At 40.0% G+C, this 22,431-nt stretch overlaps 1 protein-coding gene across 1 annotated transcript in view; it reads left to right on the top strand.

Annotated features, from left to right (window-relative positions):
- Positions 1–2,021: 2,021 nt before the first annotated feature.
- The window catches only part of USP3 (ubiquitin specific peptidase 3), an 80,219-nt gene continuing 59,809 nt past the window's right edge, over positions 2,022–22,431 (top strand). Inside the window, exon 1 of the mRNA XM_063090460.1 lies at positions 2,022–2,237. Within this exon, the coding sequence (XP_062946530.1) occupies positions 2,147–2,237 (91 nt within the window). The 5' untranslated portion in view covers positions 2,022–2,146. The remainder of the gene's footprint in view (positions 2,238–22,431) is intronic.

Genomic DNA, 22,431 nt, shown 5'->3' with positions numbered 1-22,431 from the left:
GAGAGGGTGAAAAAGAAACATTACGTACCAGTATGAAAGAGGTTAAGAGTCAGATCATGCTCCACAGCTAAATGAGGGGTTATGGATACTAAATAGGGGTAGGTGTCCAGAGGGAAAAACAGAAGGTTGGTTGATTCTGACCTTAAAAACAAATAGGAGACGGGTGAAAAAGCTTGAGCAAAGGTCAGGTATTATTATTTAACCTCCTGCCTCTTCTTAAAGCCCTCACCTGCTGTCATCAAAAAAAAAAAAAAGAAAGAAAGCTATAATTTATTGGCTACCTACCACGTGGTGGCAGTTCTCATGAATTCTCCCATTTTCCTTGTGAGATAAGTACTATTTTTCCAGTTTCACAGATGAAGGAAAAGGATTGGAGGACTGGAGACACTTGCTAAGGCTGGCCATCACAGCAGCGGCAGAGCTAAGGTCTGAAAGCATGCTCGCTCGCCTGGCTTCCTAGGCAGCGGCCCTTCTCCACAGCTCGTCACTACCATAAAACCCCAGGACCGAGTCTTACTCTAAGAGCAGTCGAATAAAACTTGGAAAGAACAAAAGAGCTTTGATCAAGGAACTGGGGAAAGGGTGGGCAGAGGTGCTCCAGGTGGGAGGACACCATTAGGTAGACGACTGCGCTGAAGAAGCCCACTAGTGGCCTGAGGTTTAGGGAGGAGAGAGAAGTGACCAAAGAGAGTACACTGCGGGGAGGTGCCTGCTCTAACCACGACCCGGCCCGGCCCATCATTTCCTGACCTTCCTTCCTGCTCTCGCCCTGCCCGCAGGATTGCCACATCAGTCTTCCCCCTCCCCCTCTGCTCGTCTCCTGGCCTCGCGGCTCTTTCACCGGGTTTTACAAGGAACCCCAACTTTACGGCCATGGGGTAGCCCCGGACGTTCTCAAGGCCATGCCCCCGTGAGATCGCAGGCTCGCTCGGGTGTGACGCCGGCTCAAGCGGCCGGTTGAGGTTTGCCCTCTCTGCCTCACCCCTGTCTAAAAAGAGGTCAGAGTGCCGGGGAACCAATCTCGACAAGGAGTAGCAAATTACAGACTCGGTTTCCCTCACGGTAAAAAGGGGACGACACAGCAGCTGATAGGGTGTTGCGAGGCTTAAATAAGGAATCGTATGTAAAGTGCCTGGCTGGGAGACAGTACTGGGCCTCTAACAAAAGTTAGATCCCTTCCGTCGTCGTCCCCTGGCAACGGGGTCCTCGCTCAGCCAAGCAGGTTACGTTTATCTCACTTAAACGTCCAGCGGTGGGTGAAGTATGAAAGTCTGACGACGTGCTCGAGGTAACGCAGATGGCGATTCACAGTGACAGTCTGAACCCAGGTTCGTGGGCGCCCCCGCGGGCCCAGAAACGCGGCACCGAGGTGGCTGGCTAAGGCCACGTGCTCAGAACGTAGCACAGGCTCGGGATCGCACCTGCCGCAGGGAGCTAAGCAGACTGCTCCGGGACTCACGCAGCCCGCTGGGCCGCAGGGGCCAGGCCCTTAACCTCTCCGAGCTTGTTTCTTCGTGTGTAAAATGGGGGCTATAGTGCCTTTCTATCCGAGTGATTTTTATTTTCTTCACACTTTGCGACGTGGCCAGATTTTCCACTACGAAGCCGCGGTGCAGTCAGACCTCCACACACCATGCAGGATCAGGCTCCTCCACCCGACCGCAGTAAACGCAGCAGACCGGCTCGGCGTGCCCTGGTGTGGGCCCCTCCGCCATCCTTCCCGGAGCCCGGGGAAACCACGGCAGCCCGGGGCGGCGGATCTGGGGAAGTCACTTCTGCTCCACCAGCCTTCGGGCGCCGGGACCACCCGCCCGAGTGGACGTGAGCGGGGGTGTGGTTGGGGGCGTGGCCGGCCCGGAGGCGGGGCGGGGCCGGTCAGGGAAGGCGGAAGCCTCCAGTCTAGGGCTGGCGGCAGAACCCGGATCTCGGAATTCCACGTTCTCCGGAGCGGGGCGCTGGGAGACAGCGGGTGGGAAAACCCGGCGCCCGGAAGCTCTGGCTTTCTTTGACGCAAGGGCTCGGGACGCAGCCGCCGTCGGCCGAGCGCCCGGCGAGGAGCGATCCCAGACGGAGCCTCCGGCGTCCGTCCGCCTCCACCTCGCCCGGTCCCGGAGCCTCGGTCCTCCCCGCCTCTCTCCTCGTGGCCATGGAGTGTCCGCACCTCAGCTCCAGCGTCTGCATTGCTCCAGACTCAGCCAAGTTCCCCAACGGCTCCCCGTCGTCCTGGTGCTGCAGCGGTGAGTGCGGCCCCGGGCCGGCCCGGCCGCGCACCTGAGGCCCCGGCTCTGCCGGGGCCTGCCGTCTAGGGGCCGCGGGCGGCCGGCGCGCGGACTCTGGGAGGGGTGAGAGCGAGCCGGCCGGGCGGGCTGAGGAGGGGTACGCGGTGAGGCGGGCGGGAGCGGCGGCAGCTCCTTTGTTTCCCGCGGCCCGACGGCCCTGCCGGCGAAGCAGAGGCCCGCGCTGGGCGGGAGTCCGCGGGGGCCTCGAGCGCGTGGGGGAAGCGGCGGGCGGGGACGGACCCTGGCCGGTGGCTCGCGCCACTTGCCCCGCCCTGCTGTGCCTGGGGGCTGTGCTCGCCCGCGTCGCGGGTCGGGGGCTGTGGGGGCGGGTGTCAGGCCCCACAGGGCGGCTGCACGTGTGGCGGGGTCGGAGTTGCGTTCGTTCACGGACCGGACAGGAGAAGCTCTGCGCTCCGGGCGCAGCTTTGTCTGGGCTGCGGGGAGCGCGGGGCCCCTCTCCGCCGCCTGCTCCGGCCCCGCTTCCTCTCTCTTCCCCGCAGGCTCGGGCAACCCGAAGCCCCGAGGGGCGCTCGGAAGCTCGGGCGGCTGAGGTCGGAGTCTTTCATCAGCCAGGGAGGGTGAAGTTTGAAAACAAGCTGCGGGCTAAAAAGCTCCGGAGACTGAGCCAACAGCTGCTTTGGAGGGGCGGTTCGAGTTTGCCTTTCAGATTTTTTGGTTGTCTGCAATTGCGTTGGGATTCCTGAGTTCATGTACTGTAAAACAGTTGTTATGTTCTGTAAGGCTTTAGTAGCTTAAGCACTTTAACTCCTTCTCCCGGCCCCTTGGAAGCCCCAGTGCCCTCTCATTGTCTCCTCTAGCGACTTCTTAGGATCGCACTGGCCACACGCTTTTGATTACTTCCTGGTAGGGCCCTAGTGCCGCAGCTAGAGCCTTTGTTTATTAGCTTTCAGATGATCACTGGGAGCTTGGGTTGTGATGTAAAATTTGAATTGTGCACTTCAAAAATCTTAAGTTCATTTGAAGAAGTATAGAAAAACGGCTATGGTACGATTTAGCTGTGTGACATTTCTCATTGTCGGCCAGAGTTGGGAAGATAGTGTAGAGAAGTCCTTAACACTTCTGACAGGTTACTTAAGTGGTGATTATTTCCTTGGAGAAAAACATAGGTAACACCACGAGGAAAAATACACGTTAGGCTAAGGAATACGAGCAGAAATAACTGCGGTTTTCTGGAGCTCTCAGACGTTTGATGCTTTGCTTTGCCTTTGTGAAGTCGGATATCTTTTTCTGTATGAAGCTTTTAAAAATTAACCGGTTAATTAGTTTCACAGTGCAGTGATGCATTTCTTTTGTGAGGATGCAGAAACTTGTATAAATTAGATCTTACCTATAGATATATCTTCAACAGTGAATGTAGAGTATGGAACAACAAATAAGGTGTATGCATTGCTTTATGAAGTGGTTGGTGGTACATTAGCTATAACGGTAGCTATAGATATGGTGCTATAACAGTAACTTAATTCTTTCCCCAAAAGAGATTGAGGCGGGGGGGAAATCAAAGTAAACACTAGGAAAAGCCTACCTCAGGAAGAATGGTGAAATTACTCTCGTTCATGTGTAGTAAACTATAGGAATACAAAGTGAATTAGCACACTTCTGGCTTTTTCTAGATAAAAATCACATCAAACTTAAAAATGGCTTCACTGGGCACATGCATCTAAAAGAAAAGAAAAGAAAAGAGTTATGCAAGTGGCAGATATCCTGTTGTGAGTCAGTCTTGTCTCTTTCAGGGAGTCCACTTGACTGTAGAAGAGATGCAGAAAATTGATCATCTCTGGGGAACTTAAGTTAAAATGGAGCATAATTGAGAGACTTGTGCTGATAACAAGAACAAACTACTATGTTTAGCCCTAAGAGAGGGGTGATTTCTGTCAGGGGGTAGGATGGCATCTTTGCATCTTGCAACAAAGTTTGCCTCTGACATTACTTTGCAAGCTTGGTTCTAGTCACTTGCTTGGATTTGTAGAACCAATGAAGTTAGTTTTGCAACTTTGTGTTCGGTTTTCTTTTGTCCACAGTCTGTGAATCAAACCCAGTAGTGCGGGCCTCCCATTTTAACCTGATGGCATCCATTCCTTGATATAATCTAGTGTTATTGTATTAAGCTCAATCTTGTTCTTGCCTGCCTGATGTTTCAGTGATTAAATGATTAGTAAATCTGTGAGTACTTAACAAAGTCATCATCTTGGAGTGTTGTTATGTATTCTGGTATTTTTCTCCAACAACCTTGAATATATTTCTTTTCTTTTCTTTCTTTTTTTTTGGTATGGGACTAAAGGGGAAACCAATGTGTTGGATAATGCCGTGACTGGGTATTGAGTCTGATTACATTCTTGTTAAGGAGAGGAAAATCCCTGTTTTGGCACCGGGACAATAAAAATAATGCCCTTGCCTTATTTTCTTTGGGAGCTTGCAATTACACCACAGTGAGACAGCCAAACAAATTGCAAAAGACCAATATCCTAGGCTCTACTAGCTAGCAATACATCCTTGACAAGTAGTTCTCTTTCTTTGAGTATCAGTTTCATTATGTCATCTGTTAAAAAAAATAATATTTCACATTTACTTCATAAGTTGCTGTTGGGATGAACAAGGCAATTCTTTGCGAATATTTTGAGAAACTCCTATACGCTATTCAAGTAATAGGTGGTGGTAACAGGTGAGAACATCTTTATAAAGAGGACTCTGAATAATTAAATATCTAAAGCCCATTAAATGGGGCCTAGAACAGACTGGCTTTATGCTAAATTATGCTTTGCAAGGAGATACAGAACTCAACAAGATGTGGGGGGAGTAAGAAGTAATTATACTTCAAAATTAACTTGAACTTCTTATCCATGGAACACACTATGTGTTAGGTTATGTAATTGTGTACTACAGTGGTTCTCACACTTTTTGTTTTCAGGACTCCTTTACACTCTTGGGATTGAAAACCCAGGGAGCATTTTTTATGTGGCTTATATCTATTGATATATGCCTTGTGAGAAATTAAAACTGAAAAAATTTAAAATATGTATTTATTAATTTACTTACAAATAACAATAAATCCATTACTGTTAGCATAAATGATAGCTTATGTAAAATGTTTTTCAAAACAAATATTTAGTGAGAAGACTGTCAATGTTTTACATTTTTGCAACTCTTTTTAGCTTAGTGAAGACAGCTGGATTGTCATATCTCTTCCGCATTCAGTCTCGAGATATCACACATCGTATAGCTTCTGGAAAACTCCATTGCATGCTGGTGAGAGAATGAGAGTAAACAGTAAAAGTAACATCAGAAAATAGTTTTGACCTCTAGACCCCCTGAAAAGGTCTTGTAAACTCTCAGGAGTCCAGGACCATACTTTGAGAACCCATTGGTGTACAGCTGAAGTAACAGCTAAGGACACCTGCTCTTGTCAAAACAGCTTTTAAAAAATTAGAGAAATCCTTACAGCTTTAAGGCTAGCAACATTTGTCTTATAGAGACTTGGAATTTTTGAAATGTATTAACTTGGAAACATCCTGGGGTCCAGTAGTTCCCTTGCTCTGAACAAACTTACGGTTTAATCTAGTTGGGGAGAGACAGGAAGCTAACTGGTTAGAAGATAAATCCATGTTGTGGTTTAAGGTAAATGTTGAAAACAGCAATCTCCTAATAAGGTAAAAGTTGATTTATGTCTGATCTTTGCTAAAGGCATTCTAGTTTTAAATGAAAAAATTTTAAATAAAAACTAGGACATTCTCTCAAGCGTTTTGTTATGTGCACATACCAGATGTTATTTTCAGAAGCTAGAGGCTTGGGCTTTCCTTATTTTTGTGGGTAAAAGAGTTTAACCAGTGGCAAAACACAGGGAAAAAACACAAATTATTTTAAAAGATGCCCTGAATACAACTGTTTTAATAACTAAGGAAAGCCGGAGTTGCATTTGGACTTCAGGAGTTTGGGTTAAATAGCCAGTTAAATTGGAGATATTTTAATAGCATAGATATGAGAATTTTTCCCTGACTAATTCTTTAAAGAGTTGAGAGTGCCTCTTTAAGTTTTCAGTAGTACATACTTGCCCTCATATTACTCTACCCCAGAAAAATAAGTGTAGATCAAGTAAGTGTTCTGCAATTTTGGGTGATTGGAGATATACCCATTTTTTAAAAGAGCCATTCAGTACGATAATATGATGAGGTGCTGATTGTTGGCTGTCAGTAGTAATAAATTTGTAGTAATAAATTTGTAGTGGACTGATCAGCTTCTGATATAGGTAAGAAATCACCTTGATGGAGTGGTGGGTTATTTTGTATCATATTTCTCTCACAAACCTGCCTTTAAAGAAGACTTTTGTTTCCTTTGTTTGCTCACTGGACTGAATTTTCTAGATAGGACCAGTCTTTGTTCATCATTAGATCAAATGTATTTACTGCTTTTTAATAACATTCTATGATGTATTAAGTGCTTAGCACTTAATAGGACACTGTGTAAAGATTGCTTAATGAATGAAGGAACTTCCTTCCACTTAGATCATGGCTGGAATGGTCTTTAACTTTACGCTGAAAATAAATGATCTTTAACTTTTGTTGCAAAGTAAGTGAGTTTCCCTCCAGAATGCTTCACCAGCCCTCACTCCCAGTATTTTTTTAGTCAGTGAGCTTTGGCGGGATTGTGAGCAAATGACCATCTGCAATGTTGTTACCACAACGAATTTGTATTCTTTTGACATTCGGTGTTTATAGACGGGCAGGTGGACATTTTAGTTGTAAATGTGAATGGGGCAGTTAAAATCAGTGGACAGGTGATACTTTTTCACGTTAATTCTGAACATTAGTATTTGAATTTTATATGCCTTTCTGAAGAATATACTTTTGGGGGGGTAATATTTGTAAAGCTTAAGTCAAATGGGGTTTTCTTTCTGGATTTTCTGTCAGTATTCCACCTCCACTCCATCCCCTAGAACCTTAAAGCAGCATCAGCCTATTTCCAGAGTCTCTAAATAATTGGTGATGGATATGAAAAACCAGAAATTTAGAATGTGCTTCGTGTGTTGTTTGAAGAGGCTGCAGTCTAGGGATTGAGCCTAACATTTTGCTTTTGTGAAAAAGTTTTGACATACTGATCAAAAATTATTTCCCAAATCACACACTTAATAGTACATGGGTACTCCAAAAAGTTCATGGAAAAATATAATTGAAAGACAATACATATCTTTCCATGAACTTTTTGAAATACGTTTGTATATAAAGAACATCCCTCATGGCCTAAGCAGAAGAAAGGATGGGGGCTGGCCAGCTGTCTTAGTTGATTAGAGCGTGGTGGTGTAACCAAGGTCAAGAGTTCGGGTCCCTCTACTGGCCAGCTGCCAAAAAAAAAGAAAAAAAAAAAAAAAGAATGGGGTTGTGGGGAAGAATTCAGACTCTTTGGTTTGGTTTCCTATTATTCATTTGTCCTTAAAATAATTCCTTCTCATCATTGTTTGCTTTTACACCATTAGCCTTAGGTTCTTATAATATCCTACTTTTTCCTTGTTGAAATTGATGCAATTTCCTTTTCTACTGGAATATAAAAGATTACATTTGGATTCTTCAAACTATGTTTAGAAATACTTACGTTTTTATAGTGTTTGTAGCTTACTAAGCAGACCAGTAGTAATTTAATTTGTAGCTCAGTGAGCAAATTCCTGTTTTAAAATTTAATTGAGTCCCTCTTCCATCAGAATAATTTACATGTACATTTCCCCCTAATCTGCTTTGTTTTTTCTTTTTGAGCTTTTCCCCCCTTCTTGAGCCTGTTTTGTATATTTTTCTCTCTTTGGAAAGAAAAGGTCTCCTTTGATTAAGCTGCAGTTTCCTACCTACCTACATGCAGGTTTTCTGTTCAAACTAGGCATTGGAATAGATTTAGCAGGTAGTTTATCAGTGTTTGAAGTGGATAATGAATACTTTTTAATATATTTTAGTGTTTTATGTTTATTCAGAGCCTCTTTAGGAGAGCAACTGCACTTTTAGGTGTTTTAGTGGAGCTTTCCTGAACAGATGGCTTAGAAGGAAGTACTTTGATAGGTTCCCAGTAGGGGCTAGTCCTTTTTGGAGGGTGTGTTTGTGATGAAGCTTACCTTTATTGACAGTTTAGAATGCTGAGAACAGTATTAACAGTAGTAACAGTGTGTTCATCTTACCTAGAATTGCCTTGTGCCAAGACTGCTCAAGATGCTCTGAGATTTCTGTATTGTAAAAGTCTGTTTTGAGAATGTAGGTGAGTGTTAGATATCTTTGAGACTGAAAGGAAATTCACCTAAAAATTGTTCATTGCAATCATATCTTACCAGTCTTTTGGAGTTGTTGAATGAACTGTGGCTTTGAAACTTGTAAATAGAGATCATCTTTTAACTGCTGTGGGTCTGCAGATGTTATTATCTGTAGTAATTCCAGATGTTTTCTCATCTGTTAGTTTTACTGAGTAGGAGGAGAACTGAGAACAAAATAAAGTAACTTCAAAGCAGTTGCTAGCATTTAATTCTGACTAATTTAATTAACTACCTATCCTTGTAGTTTTTCCTGTTTCATAGATTATGAAACTGAGACAAAGGTTAAGAATTGCTTAAGATGCTCTGGGATGTTAAAGATAGCCCAAACCTTAAACTCAAGATGCCATTCAAACTTTTTGCTTGACTTTTTAAAAGCAGGGACTTTAATTTGTCATCCGGTAACTTTTTTTTGTTTTGTGTTCTGTTTTTGTTTTTCCGGCAGCTGGCCGGTATGGTGATCCAAACCCGTGACCTTGGTATTACAAGGCTGTGCTCTAACCAGCTGAGCTAACTGGCCAGCCCTGTCATCTAGTAACTTACTCGATAAGTTAAAGGACTTAAATTTTTGTAAATATGCTTGAAATAATTCCTTTGAAGATTTTTGATGTGAAAATACATTTTAAATTCCACTGGCATTAATTACTACTCTGACCTAGTTTATTGATTAAAGTGCTGGCAGGTTGGAGCAAGGAATTGGCAATATAATTGGAAGAAAACAGCTGCTTTGAATGTCAACTTTGTTACACTTATGCACTTCCTTACACTTAATTTTTTTCGTAGGCTGAAATCCTTATTACTTTAGTTGGGACATAATAAACCTTCTCAATATAGCTATTGATAAAATGCTGTTAGCTTTTAGTTATTTTTAAAACGTGTTTTAGTTGTTGAACAGCCCCCTCCCCCAACCCCCAACCCCATTTTTTCATTTTATTTCTGGTGGAGGAGATTCTTCTTGGAAGTGGTTTGTTGTTGCATGGAGAAAGGAGAGGATTTTTAAGGTATGGAATTTTGCTTTTGCCTTTGAAACTCAGAGGTTATTTGGAATCTTTGCTTTTAGGCAACGTACTTTGTTGATTCCAATTAGTTATATTCTAAGATTTTCCAATTGTATCTCCTGTAAACGTTAATTGTAGTCTTTAAACCGCAGAGCTTAAAACAGATTTCCCCTCTTCTTAAGATACACTGAAAAGTATATATGTGTGCTGTTTACAGATGTATAAAATTCTGATGAGATTAGGAAGGTAATTTCAGGTTTTGAAAACTACTATTGAAATTAAACTTGGACATTGAAAAATGAAGCTTGTAATTAGAACTGTTTGTGTTAGCTAGATGCTTCGCAATTAATAAATGCTAGCTAACTTAATTTTATGAGACCTTTTGAGGAGGGAATTGAATGTTTATTTTTAAGATAAACCCGCTTGTATCTTTTAAAAGATATTATAACCACTGGATTTTATCTGGAGACTTTGTACTCTGCTTTAGAATTGAGCACCTCTATCAGTGAGCTGTTTTCCATTCTTGAGTAGAATGTTCTGTCCTGTGATTTTTTCTTTGTTCTAGCTGGGTTTAAGAAAACCTTCCTTGTGGAAACCTGATTGCCTGTTTAACCTGCCCTGAAGACGTGATCTTATGGACTGTTTTTGTATTGTCTCATCACCAGAGAAGAACAAGCTAGCAATTAACTATTATATTCCTGCAGGTTTAATTTAATTGATTATAAGATAGTACACTTATTGTTTTAGCTTCTTAATTTTTATTTATTTATTTAGGTGGCTGGCCAGTAATGGGGATCCGAACCCTTGACTTTGGTGTTATAATACCACACTCTGACCAACTGTGCTAATGGGCCAGCCCTGTTTTAGCTTCTTTAAATCTTTGTCTTTACTAACCAAGCTCAGGTTTTCTTTTTTAAATAATAGATTATCATCTATTCCTTTGTTTTGGAATATTTTTGCACAGTATTGGGATATTAATATTGTGATCAAAGTTTTTGAAGATGAAGTTGAAATTTCTAAGAAACAGATTTCTGTGATAGAATGTATAAATGATAATTTATAGATAGCATGTTAGAAAAATATTCTAATATGATATTAGACGTTTTTAAAAAGAACTCTGTAACTTAGAGACCACAGAGCCAACACTTACTGATTGAGCAATTTTACGTTTTAGTTTCATATAGTATAAAATGTCCTTTGAGATTAGCTCTCATTTCCATGTGAATTATTTTGGATGTTAATAGTGAGATACTTTAGCATTAGAGAAATTACTCTATAACTAGAGGATCGAGCTTTACCTTAGGTGTCTGAAGTAGCTGCCAGAACTGAACACTAATGCCATGAGATTTTAATTCTGAAAGCTAAACTGCATATGTTTCATTTACTCATTTTGAGTGTTTTGTTTGTGTAGAGTCTTTTTAGAGATTCATTTAAAAATATTTTCAGTTTTTTCTTTGAATATTTAGTAGAGATTTTTTGGAAAATGTGGGTCAGATTTGAAAATCATGTCTATTGGTTGTAAAAAAAAAAAAAAAAAAAAAAAAAATCCAACTCTTGGTTTTTGTTAAATTAGAATGGCTATTAAAAAAAAAAAACTATTAAAGTAGTTAATGCTTTTGGAGTTTTCATAGTGTTCTTATTCGTTTATTACTAATTTCTAGAATATTGGTTATCTAACCCTTTAGGCAGACTATAAGTATATGCCCAGTTTGTATTTTTTCCTTTCTATATTTCTTCATAAATAGTTCCATTGATTTTTAACAGAATAGTTTCCCAGCCCACCAGTAAAAACAAATGTGGTGAGTTTTTTTCCACTTTGTACTTTAGTGCTAACCTTTATTACATAACCACAAAAAACTAGGAGGAGAATTATACAATGCAGGTATTAAACGTGTTGTTTTCTGAGGAAAGTCTTTGATATTGAGAGGTTCCTAAACCTCTTTATTATTTTATTTACTTATGAGAGGGAGTGCTTCCTTAAAATATATATAAGAATCTTTTCTTATATTGCATATACTTGCTGTTGTTTTGTAATAATAGTTGTGTGGTGTTTACATTTATGACTTGATTCATTTCTTTTGAAGTGCCAATCGTTAACCATGGATTTGCTTATTCAGGTTGTTGGCAAAAGCATGGAATTGCGTCAGATCTTGTTATATTAAATAAATGGTAATATTAGATGTCACAATTTTCCTAAGTGATTCATGGCTTTTGTTTTCATTCTTCATATAATCAGCTTCAGAGGAGAAGTTATTTTTAAAACAATATAAACTCCTAATAGTTTTTCTGTAGGTATTTGCATCTGGTCTTCCAAAGGCAAAAGTGGCCCATTTTGGCCCTGATTTAGTGATCTGCTTTGGCTTTAGTAGTTTTGATTCTTCTCACCACTATCCTTTTCCCTCATTTGGAGGCAGGGGGCACAGTTCCAGTATTTAAGCTGAAGACTGATCGAATAGATTATAGCATAATAGCCTTATCAGGGGTTTTTCAGCAAAGTTGGTCTGAACAAATCTCAGTTTGTGATAGAAGGAATAATAACAAATTTGTTTAGTGCATTACAGAAAATATGTTGTTTCCATTTGATGTTGAAAACTAATTTCAGAAATCCATTTAAAAATAGAGTAAAATGCTCGAGCCAGTGGGAGGACCAGTCTTAGGGATCTGAATTTGCCTCTGTATGGGAAGTCAGCAGGACCAGATGCGCTTTCTTTTCTGGCTCTGTAGGTGTCTGAATCTGTTAACATATAGATGACAAATTTTGGCCAGCTTCGAAATTACATTTGCTAGTAGAGGACACATATCATTAGCTCTTCAAATTAGCCTTGCAATACAGGGAATTCAGTAGGTGCCTGGCCCCGAATGATAAACTGCTATTCTAATTTTTATGCCATGTAGTAGATTTTAGACATATTTTTTAAGATAAAAAAATGGTTTGGGCGATTTTATGAATTGATATGACTATTAAATCAATTTACCTTTTAAAGACAAATTCATGTTTTCAGAAAAAAGTAATACATATATAAAAGTAAGTCACAGTATCAAAGGGCTTAAAATAGAACAGCTCTGTCTTCCTTCCCCTTCACCCTCCATCCTGCTGTCCACAGGTGACCTCTTTAAACTCTCTTTAGCTTTTGCGCTCGTATTAACTTACATACTTCTAAGTAATACACTATTATTTCTTAATATACCGACTTCAGGCATTATCCCTTGATAGCTTGCTATGGTAAATGAGGCCTTTAGTACCACTGTTCTCTCTGTCCTTCTTTCCATTTCCCAATATAGTTAGATCACAAATTTTGGTTCCTATGGTGATTAGTTTTTCTTTCTTGTCCAACATCTTATTTTTCCTTGAGTTCATAATTGTCTCATTGGGGCTGGCTGGTTAGCTCAGTTGGTTAGAGCGCAGTGTTATAACACCAAGTTCAAGGATTCAGATCCCTGTACCAACTAGCTGCCAAAAAAAAAAAAAATCCCTCATTAAAATTGTTTGGTTTATCTTCTACACATTTTCTCCTGAATGTTTCCATAAATCGGTAAAATGTCTATGAATATTGTTTTCAAGCACTTCAACAGATTAGGTAATCTTATAGTATTACTTTTTTCTGAAGACCGCCTTCCCAGAGCCCTCTGTCTTCTGCTCCCATTTGAAATAATTCTCTCTATGCCTACTGGACAGCTTTATCCTGTGATTTCCTTTGCTGTTCTCTTGAATGAGTATTCGATTTCCCCTTTTCTGGATCCCATGTCTTTCTCTTTCTTGATTTATTACATTGTCTTGCTAGAGTACATCATTTAGCTCTCTTCTCATGGGAGGCAAATTTTTGACCCCTTTTTAGTCTGACATTTTTATTCTGCCTTTATACTTGATTGCTTGGCCGAATATAGAATAATAGTTATAAAAGAATTTTTTCTTAGAGTTATAAAGGCATCCATTCTTTGTTCTTAGGCTTCCAGTGTTGTTGAGAAACTTGATGCCTTTCTGATTACCTCCTTTATATATGTCCTTTTGTTCTTTTTCCTGGAAGCTTTTATGGTATTCCTTTATCATTGGTGTTCTGAAATTTCAAAATGATGTGTCTTGGCATGGATGGTTTTTCTTTTATTATTATAGGTACTCAGGGGGCTTTTCAATCCAGAGATTCACATCCTCAAGCTAAAATAAACTTTTTTGTATTATAAATTTGATAGTATGCTCCTCCTCTCATACTTATGTCCTCTAATTTGTTCTTTTTTCTTTCTGGAATTGCTATTAATTGAATGTTGGGTGTCCTGAGTGGAACTTCTACTTTTCTCATCTTTTTATTTATTTGCCTTTTGATTCTGGTTTCTGGGCTATTTCCTTGATTTTTTTTTTTCCCCACTCCTTCTACTGAATTTTTTGATCGTCATATTTTTAATTTTCAAGACCTCTTTCTCATTTTCTTTCTTTTCTTTTTTTTTTTTTTTTTTGGTCTTTTTCGTGACCAGCACTCAGCCAGGGAGTGCACCGGCCATTCCTATATAGGATCCGAACCCGCGGCGGGAGTGTCACTGCGCTCCCAGCACCGCACTCTCCCGAGTGTGCCACGGGCTGGGCCCTCTCTTTCTCATTTTCTAACCATTCCTTTCTTATACATCCGGTTGTTATTGTTTTGCAGTCTCTTATCACTCCAGCAGTTGAGAGTTTGTTTTGAAGTTCTGTGCTCCAGGTTCCTCTTTTCTTTTTAAAATGATTCTCTCAGAATGGAGGTTTTCTTTAACAGTCTGTTGTCTTGTCTGTCTTTGCATATGAGAGTGAAGCACTAAAAAGTTCTGTAAATAGGTGGGGCTTGTCTACAGTGTGCTTCACTTTGAGGTGGGGGAGCAAGCCACCTTCTCTATTGGAGGAAGACACAGATGTCTATGTGAAGAATTTTTCCTAGCGCTATTTATTTTTTCATTCTTCTTTCTGGGGGCTGCACATCTGGCTACTGGGGTTCTGACATCAGCATGCAGGAAGTTCCGTGTTCCGTACAGCCCTTGGGTTCCTGTCCCATCATTCCCCTTGCTGTCTGCTGTGTCCTTGTGCCCAGAACCCCATCCCATCTGCATTCCTCTCTGCTGGCACTTACACTGTATCTTCATGTGCACTACTAAGATTGTTAATGCTCCTCTACCTTCTTCCTTACTTCCAAATATGTGTTGAAATCTTTTGTCTGTTTTGGACTTTGCTTTTTTTATTTAACAGTGTATTCTGGATATCATTCCATGTTTGTAGGAATTTTCCTTATTTATTTTTTTGTGTGTGGATGTGCCACAGTGAATTCAGCCAGCTTTCTATGTCTGGCATTTAGGTTGTTTCTCATATTTTGCAGTCACAAATAATGCTGCAGTTAATATCCCTGTACAAATATATTTTCGTACTATTGGGCATCTTCAGGGAAGAATAAAAATATGACTTTTTACTAGTGCGAGCAGTAATATGTATATTTGTCTGCCTGTTCCTGTCTTCCCATCTACTGTGGTCTTACTGTTCTTACAGATGTATTCAAGGATGTTGAAATGAAATACTTTATTGTAATTTTTTTTTTTTTTTTCCACTCTGGGAATTCTTGAAATCAGAGAGCTGGAAGTGGCCTTGGAAATATTTTAGTCAAGTAGTGGCTAGTCATATGCTCTGGGTCAAGGTTCATTTTAAGCAATTGACTGTTCCTTGTACATACTCATGCTTTTTTACCACCTGAGTGCTCAACCCCAGCTGTTTCTGGTACTTTTCCCTTACTTTTAATTCACATTAGTTTCCTTCATGTTGAACTGCTGACTGGCCACTCCCTGAGGTTGTAGAATGGCAGTAGGACAAGACAATTATATGTAAGGTAGAAATAAGGATTTCAGCATTCATTTTCTCTGCTAGGTCTTAGAGAAATGATGATTATGAATTGCACATCCTGAGAGGACTGACATCTTCGGTTTCCAGAAAATGCTGCTGGTTCTCTCAGGTGATTGATGACTTCTAGTCTTCTGTTCCAACAAGTGGGCATTGGAGTAGAAGGGAGACGACCTCCTGCATTGCCAGATAACCTTGTAAAAGATCAGATAGCATAGCTTCCCATTAGAGGGGCCATGAATTGATTACATATATGTTGAGGTAAATGATCCCCTCAGCCTAGGGGTGACCTGAGCCTCAGGCAGATCATGTCTGACCCTGAGAAGCCTCTTCAGATTTTGTGCGTGTGCTATACAGATGTTATCTTCTGTGCATGCCCTGACATGGAAAAGGTTGGGAAGGTAAGCTAGAGCACAGTCTTAAAATTAACCTCTGAGAGCCAAGGACATTGCTACTTAAAGAGAACTAGGTAATAAATAAGATGGATAAAGAAGAATTGAATTGTTTAGGGTAGAAATTAAAACCTACTGGTCCATAAAACAAGCTGATAACCATATCTTAAATCCAATGTAATTTAAAATCATTCCTATTCACTTCTTTGCTAAAACAAGTTAGAAATTAAAATGTTTATTAAAATTGCATGGCCAGTAACCCCATTGTATTGGATATTGGAATATAGAACAGTTCACATTAAGAGCTTAGTGTCTTTCTGAGTCTGAATTTTGACATTTTCTTTCATTGCTATACAGGTAAATTACTGACAGCGTAATAAGTGGAGCAGATACCCAAGGTATATTTTGGTTGATTAGATTGGTGAACCAGGATTTAATATCTGTCCTGAATACCTCTGATTTCAATGTATTTTAGTATGGTTTTGACACTTGAGTTGCTTCTATACTTGAATGTTTTATTCGAGTAGAATTTTAAATTGTCTAAATCCCCTCACACATCTCTCAACATGTGCTTTTAAAATGCACTTTATTTCCTGAAGTATGTATTTTACATTAGATATGTACATTTTAATGATTCTGACATTAAGGTGGTTATAATAGTTATATCAGTTTTGAAATAAGCTTATTAAAATTGGTCATTTTATTTTATTCACTTGATGTTTTGAGTATAATTTAGTTTTAGGTCAGGTATAGGAAGAGTTTCTGAGGGATTTTTGCTGACTTTAATGGGACTTATGTATTTGGAATTTTTGTGTGAAAAGAAATTGTCAGCTGCAATTCTTTTAAAGAGTGTAAACTAAAGAAAAAATTAAAAATTATTAATCATGGTATATGTGAACATCTGTTAACTGCAGTGTATATAACAGCCACCAGCATTAATTCTTGATAGCTATTTTATTCTTTTAGATATATTTTTTAGGGAAAGGAACTGACATTCCCCTGAGTGCTTTGTTTGTTAGGCCTGTGCTATACACTTTATATAGTTTGTCTCATGAAATCCTTACCATAGCCATATGAGGTAATGATGGTATTTGTCCCGTTTCACAGTGAAGAAGCAGGCTCTGGAACCAACTGTAAGCTTAATAAAAGAATGGTAGAGCTAGAATGTAAACTTAAGACTGTTGGTTCTGAAGTCCCTGCTTGGTTCATTATATCACATGATCTCTAACATGTTTATTTTGAGTCTACAGAGTAACAGTTAAATTCCAATGAAGGCAACCCATTTCATTAGGTATATTTTTGCATAAGAGAAGAAAGGAGTTCTTTTGGCAGGGTTGGGGGTCAAGGGCAGGTGATCAGATCCTTTGCCTAGTTCAACCAAAACAATATGGAGCAAAGTTCTGGTCACTGCGCCCCTTCCCTGATGCTGGGCCTGCCATGGAACAATTTGCTAGGAACTTTAAGAGAAAATTGTGAGTATTTCCTCAGAAATCTTGGGATTCTGATGTGGCTCTTGATCCCAGCTACAAAAACCTGGGATCAGGCATTACTGGTGTGATGGAAACCAAGTCAGGCTGGCTGAGGAAAATGTCAGAACTCTTGGGGTAAAGACAGAATTGGAAACAGAGATGGAGTAGGATGTTCTCAACTCTTAAAATTGTTCAGAGACGGTTTTTCAAGTTCAACCTTCAGTAAAATCTGAGGTTTCCCAAAATGCTTATTAAGTAACATAATCCAGAGAAGCAAAAGGAATGAAGGATAAGGCTTTGTAACTTTTAACGAAGAGGAAAGGAATTCCTGCAAGTGCCTATGGCACTTTCTTAAAGATCTTTGCCCAGAAATTGGGGTTTCTGTGGAAATAATGCTTTTGAAATTTTGAAGGTTTTAAACCTGCTGTTTGTTACTGAGTCACTGTTTTTATGATACAGGGCAACATTAGGAGTGATGTTTTAGCTCAAGAAGGAATTAGGTTGTCCTGTGGTAGTGGTAGCACATCTGGATTTGAGTTATTAAAATATTGATGTAATACTGAAAGATCCAGTCCAAGAGATAATGTTAGCTTAATTGAGGATAGACAGTCATGTCTTTACTCTTACTACCTCTGTTATAGAAGGAATAGTCTAGTTTTTGGATAGTTCTGATTCATATTAGGTAGAACCTCCTGAAGTTCTCATCCTGACTTCTACTAAATAAGAGTGTCAGTCATTCCAGTGAATTGTTTAGCAGGTGTGGATGATGCTATATCATTGATACCCTTCCCCCTGTAGGTGGTGTTCTGGTTATCTATTGCTGAATAACAAACTATGCTACATCCTGGTAGTTTGAAACAACCATTTTATTTTGCTTATAATTTTGTGGGTCAGAAATTCAGGAAGAACTTGGCTGGGATTGTATCAGGTGGAGTACCTGGGGATGGAGCATCTTCCTATTAGGTGGCTTCTTAATTCACATGTCTGGTGCCTCTGTTCTCCTTCGTGTCTCTCTGTCCCCCCATGGTGTCATATTTTCCAGAATCTGTCCACACATAGTTTGGGCTTCTTATAGTATGTTGGTCTCGAGGTAATCAGAGTTCTTACATGGTGGCTGGTTTCTAAGAGATAGTAAGAGGAAGCCGGAATTTCACAAGACTTGGACTTGCAAATTGGCACAGAATGACTTCTGTCATATTCAGTTGGTCAGAACAGTCACAGAACCTGCCCAGATTCAGGAAAGGAGACATAGACCTTGCCTCTTCATGGGAAGAGTGGGAAAGAATTTGTGACCATCTTTAATCTACCACAGGACCGTTCAGCAGAAAGAGAATTGTTATGAGAAATGCTGAGCTATGACTTTACCAGTGAACAATTTACTTGTCTAATGATTCAGGAGAGGTGAATTCTGCCTTGGCCCTGAACTCTTGGTTCTGTGATCTTGGCCTTGTGTCCCAACTTGCCACTGCTGACCACTTTGGATTTGGTGCTCATGCTTGGTCTCCTTCCTCAGTATTTGGACCTCTGCTGAGTCTCTCAAGCTCTTCCTGGGCTCACTCCTTTGTCCCTGGGTACCTCCTTTGGCTTTTTATGAGAACTCTCCTGTTACCTTGTTCCCTGGGAACCTGATACTCACTCCTAGAATGAGCAGCATTGTGAGGGAGGAGAGACATCAGACAATGATTTGGGATTCACTCAGGCCACTTTGGCACCTTTGGCAGTTGCTTAGTATAGCTTGATTTCTTCTTTTCTGTACTACATTATGGCTTGGTTCTTGCTCTCTTTTTGTGACTTTACCAACTCCTTCCCCCAATAATTTCAGGGGACTCAAGTTAAAGATAGAAGAGACTGAAGAACTTTTCACATAGACTAGGCTGTGAGTGTGCAGTTCAAAGAGTATGGTATATAGAAGATTACATACTTTGCTCTTAAAAACCTAAAAATGTCATTTGGAGGGTAAGTTTGGTCAGTCTGGAATATATTTCTACTTATATGTACTGGAATATCTGTAGGAAAAAATATGTATTTTTTGGCAGCTGTCCAATATGGGGATCCAAACCCTTGACCTTGGTGTTACAAGACTGCACTCTAACCAACTGAGCCAACCAGCCAGCCCTATAGAACTTGTGTGATGATACTGCCCTATCCTGTTTCAAGAGGAATAACACTTTTACTATTGGTATTTTCACGGGTGTGTGTGTGTGTGTGTGTGTGTGTGTGTGTGTGTGTGTGTGTGTGTGTGTGTGTGTGTGTGTGTTTTAATAACAGCTGCAAAATTTTTAAATTTCCATTGATTATATTTTTACACAGCCATAGAATTGTAATCTTGGATTTTGGTTTAACTTATCACTCATGCTTAAAAATTTGTAATAAGTCTATTTCATTAGGACAACTTTGTAATAACAGTATCTAAATTTAAAATATTCTAAATTTAATTTTTACTATAAAAGATGTACAGTAGTCTCTCATCATTTGTTGGGGATACGTTCCAAGACCCCCAGTAGATGCCTGAAACAGTGGATGGTACTGAACCCTATGTGTACTATGTTTTTTCCTACACATACATACCGCTGGACAAAGGGATGATTCACATCCCAGGTGGGACCAGGCTGGACGGAGCAGGACGGTATCAGATTTCATCACGCCACTCAGAATGGTGCACATTTTAAAACTTATGAATTGTTTATTTTTGGAGTTTTCCATTTAATGTTTTTGGACTGCAACTGACCACAGGTAACTGAAACCACAGATAAGGGAGACTACTGTAATGTTTTCTGAAAAACTTCAAAAGGTATGGTTGAAAGTGAAAGTAGGTCCATGGGGCTCCAATTCCCATCCCATTCCTTTTACATAACTGTTAACAGTTACTATATATCTTTCCATCCTTTAAAAAATTTATATATAGGTATATAATGTATGCATAGACACAGAAACACATAATATGGTATCTATTTAAGATGAAAGTAACAGTCTTCTGGACTTACTGCTTTACAACAGTGTGTGCCTTCAAACACTGTGAGTTTGAGTTCCAGCTGTGTCACTTACTAACTTAGCAAGTTATAGCTCGGTTTCCTGACCTGTAAAACAGGCCAAATAATAGTATGCACCTCATTAGATTGTAGAGGATTAAATGAAATAATATTCATAAAGTGGTTGCAGTAGTGCCTGGCATTATGAATTTTTTTATGGGTTGCTAATATTTTTAGAGTGTGTACTTTAAAAATTGTGTATGTGAAGAGGGTTCTGCGTCTTACTGTTGTAGTAGTATGTTTGTCTACAGTGGTTTTGAACAGTGATTCCACATACTTCCTAATCCCCCTGTTGCAGTGAGTTGCTTTTATTGATGGGCAGTGTGGTGGGAATGTGTTTGCCTCGTAGGGGTGATGGGAGGCAGGAAAAAAACCTGAAAACCATTGGTTTACAAAATTATACTACATTAGCAATTAATCTTTTTTTTTTTTTTTTTTTTGGTGGCTGGCTGGTATAGGGATCCAAAATCCTTGACCTTGGTGTTACAAGGCTGCACTCTAACCAACTGAGCTAACTGGCCAGCCTGGCAACTAATCTTTTTGTTAAGCTTTTAAAGAAAATTAGATGGAAAGTAGAGTTGGAAGAATTTCATTTATAGGGAAGGATGACATGTTTGTTTCATCTAGGTTTTGCCAGTCCTTATCATGTTCTTTGAATAATTTTATAATTAGAGGGGACATGATCATCACCTACTCTTCATTTGCAATTAAGAAATAGACCCAGATGTTCTCACTTCTATAGCTAGTTAATGGTAGAGCCAGGACTAGAATCATGGTTATCTGATCCTCACCTTTCTGAATTCTTGAGACGATAAAGAACATTTTCTCCCAGTTGAAGCAACTACTGAATAATGGATGCACAATAAATAGCTTACCTGTCGGTGCTGTGTGCTTGAACTATTTTGTGTGTAGAGACAGTGACAAAGTTGTGTCATAAGCAGTAATGCATGATATTTTATCAAAAAATTTAGAACCCCAGGAGAATTGTTGACAGACCTTGAATATCAAATATACTCTATTACTAGGTTCTATGTAGTGAATACTAAGAGGATATTGAAGATCAGTGGTTATGTACAAAGAATGATATATTCTGTGTGGATGCCATTTTGTCTTAAGAATTCCTTGTCTTAGGAACAAAACCTGAAGTCATTCATGTATAAATAGGCCTCTTTAAGCACAGAATTGCCTAGTTTTCTGCCCTTCTTTATTTCTCTTGATAAAGGAGCAGACTACTGTTCCCTTCACAAGAATAGCAGGGGGAAAACCACTTTGAGTCTGCAGATTGGATTGTTTAGATGCCTTCCCTCTTCCCTCTGCCTTCCATTCTCACTACCTGGTCCAGACGAGGTAAAGCTTTTGGGGACTTTAGGAAGAAGACATGAGCCTGAGGCCTGTTTTAGAGGCTGAGGCCCTTCACTCCTCTTCACTGACCACCCTATGTTGTAGCTTCTACCTCTGGGACAGTTGGCCTAGCTCAGCGGATCAAGATTCTCCATTCCCTCTACACAAAGGGGCCCTCCTGCCAACTTAAAGAACTTGAGGGTGAGGTATGCAGAGGGACAGAGGAAGGTCCTGAAGCCATTGGTGAGGAGGAGGGGAGTGAACAGAGCCTAGTTAGTGCCAGCCTCTGGTCTGAGTTGCCCAAGGGCTAAGAGATGAGACACTGAGGTCAGAGTTGGAAGAACCCAAGCTAATGGGAGAGATTTGCTGGAGGAGAGAGGATCTTAGTTTGAGGAAATTTTATAATCTGAGTGAAAAATGAGACTCCGCTTGTGAGATTCCACATGACCCTGCTATGGCCATGTGTAGCAGTGTGAGAAATACATTGCATGGCTTCCTTTTCCTTGTCATTACCTTGAGGTGTGATTAGGTGTATTAAGGAACTTCCACAAGTTGCCCTCTTTATCATTCTCTTTCTCTTAAGTACCGACATTTAAGATAAAAAAATAAATAAACATAAAAAACTTTGGTTTAATATTTTTTTGTTTTGCTGAATAGATACTATATTCAGAGCTTAAAAATATTTTTATTGACTGTGGTTTTATTGTGTATGTATACATGAGTGTATGTATGTGTTTGTATATAATGACTATTTTAGCTATATGAGAGATCTTCAAAAAGTTC

The sequence above is a fragment of the Cynocephalus volans genome, chromosome 3, assembly GCF_027409185.1.
Source record: "Cynocephalus volans isolate mCynVol1 chromosome 3, mCynVol1.pri, whole genome shotgun sequence".
NCBI classification, from domain to species: Eukaryota; Metazoa; Chordata; class Mammalia; order Dermoptera; family Cynocephalidae; genus Cynocephalus; species Cynocephalus volans.
This window is presented reverse-complemented; position numbering and strand designations above follow the sequence as displayed.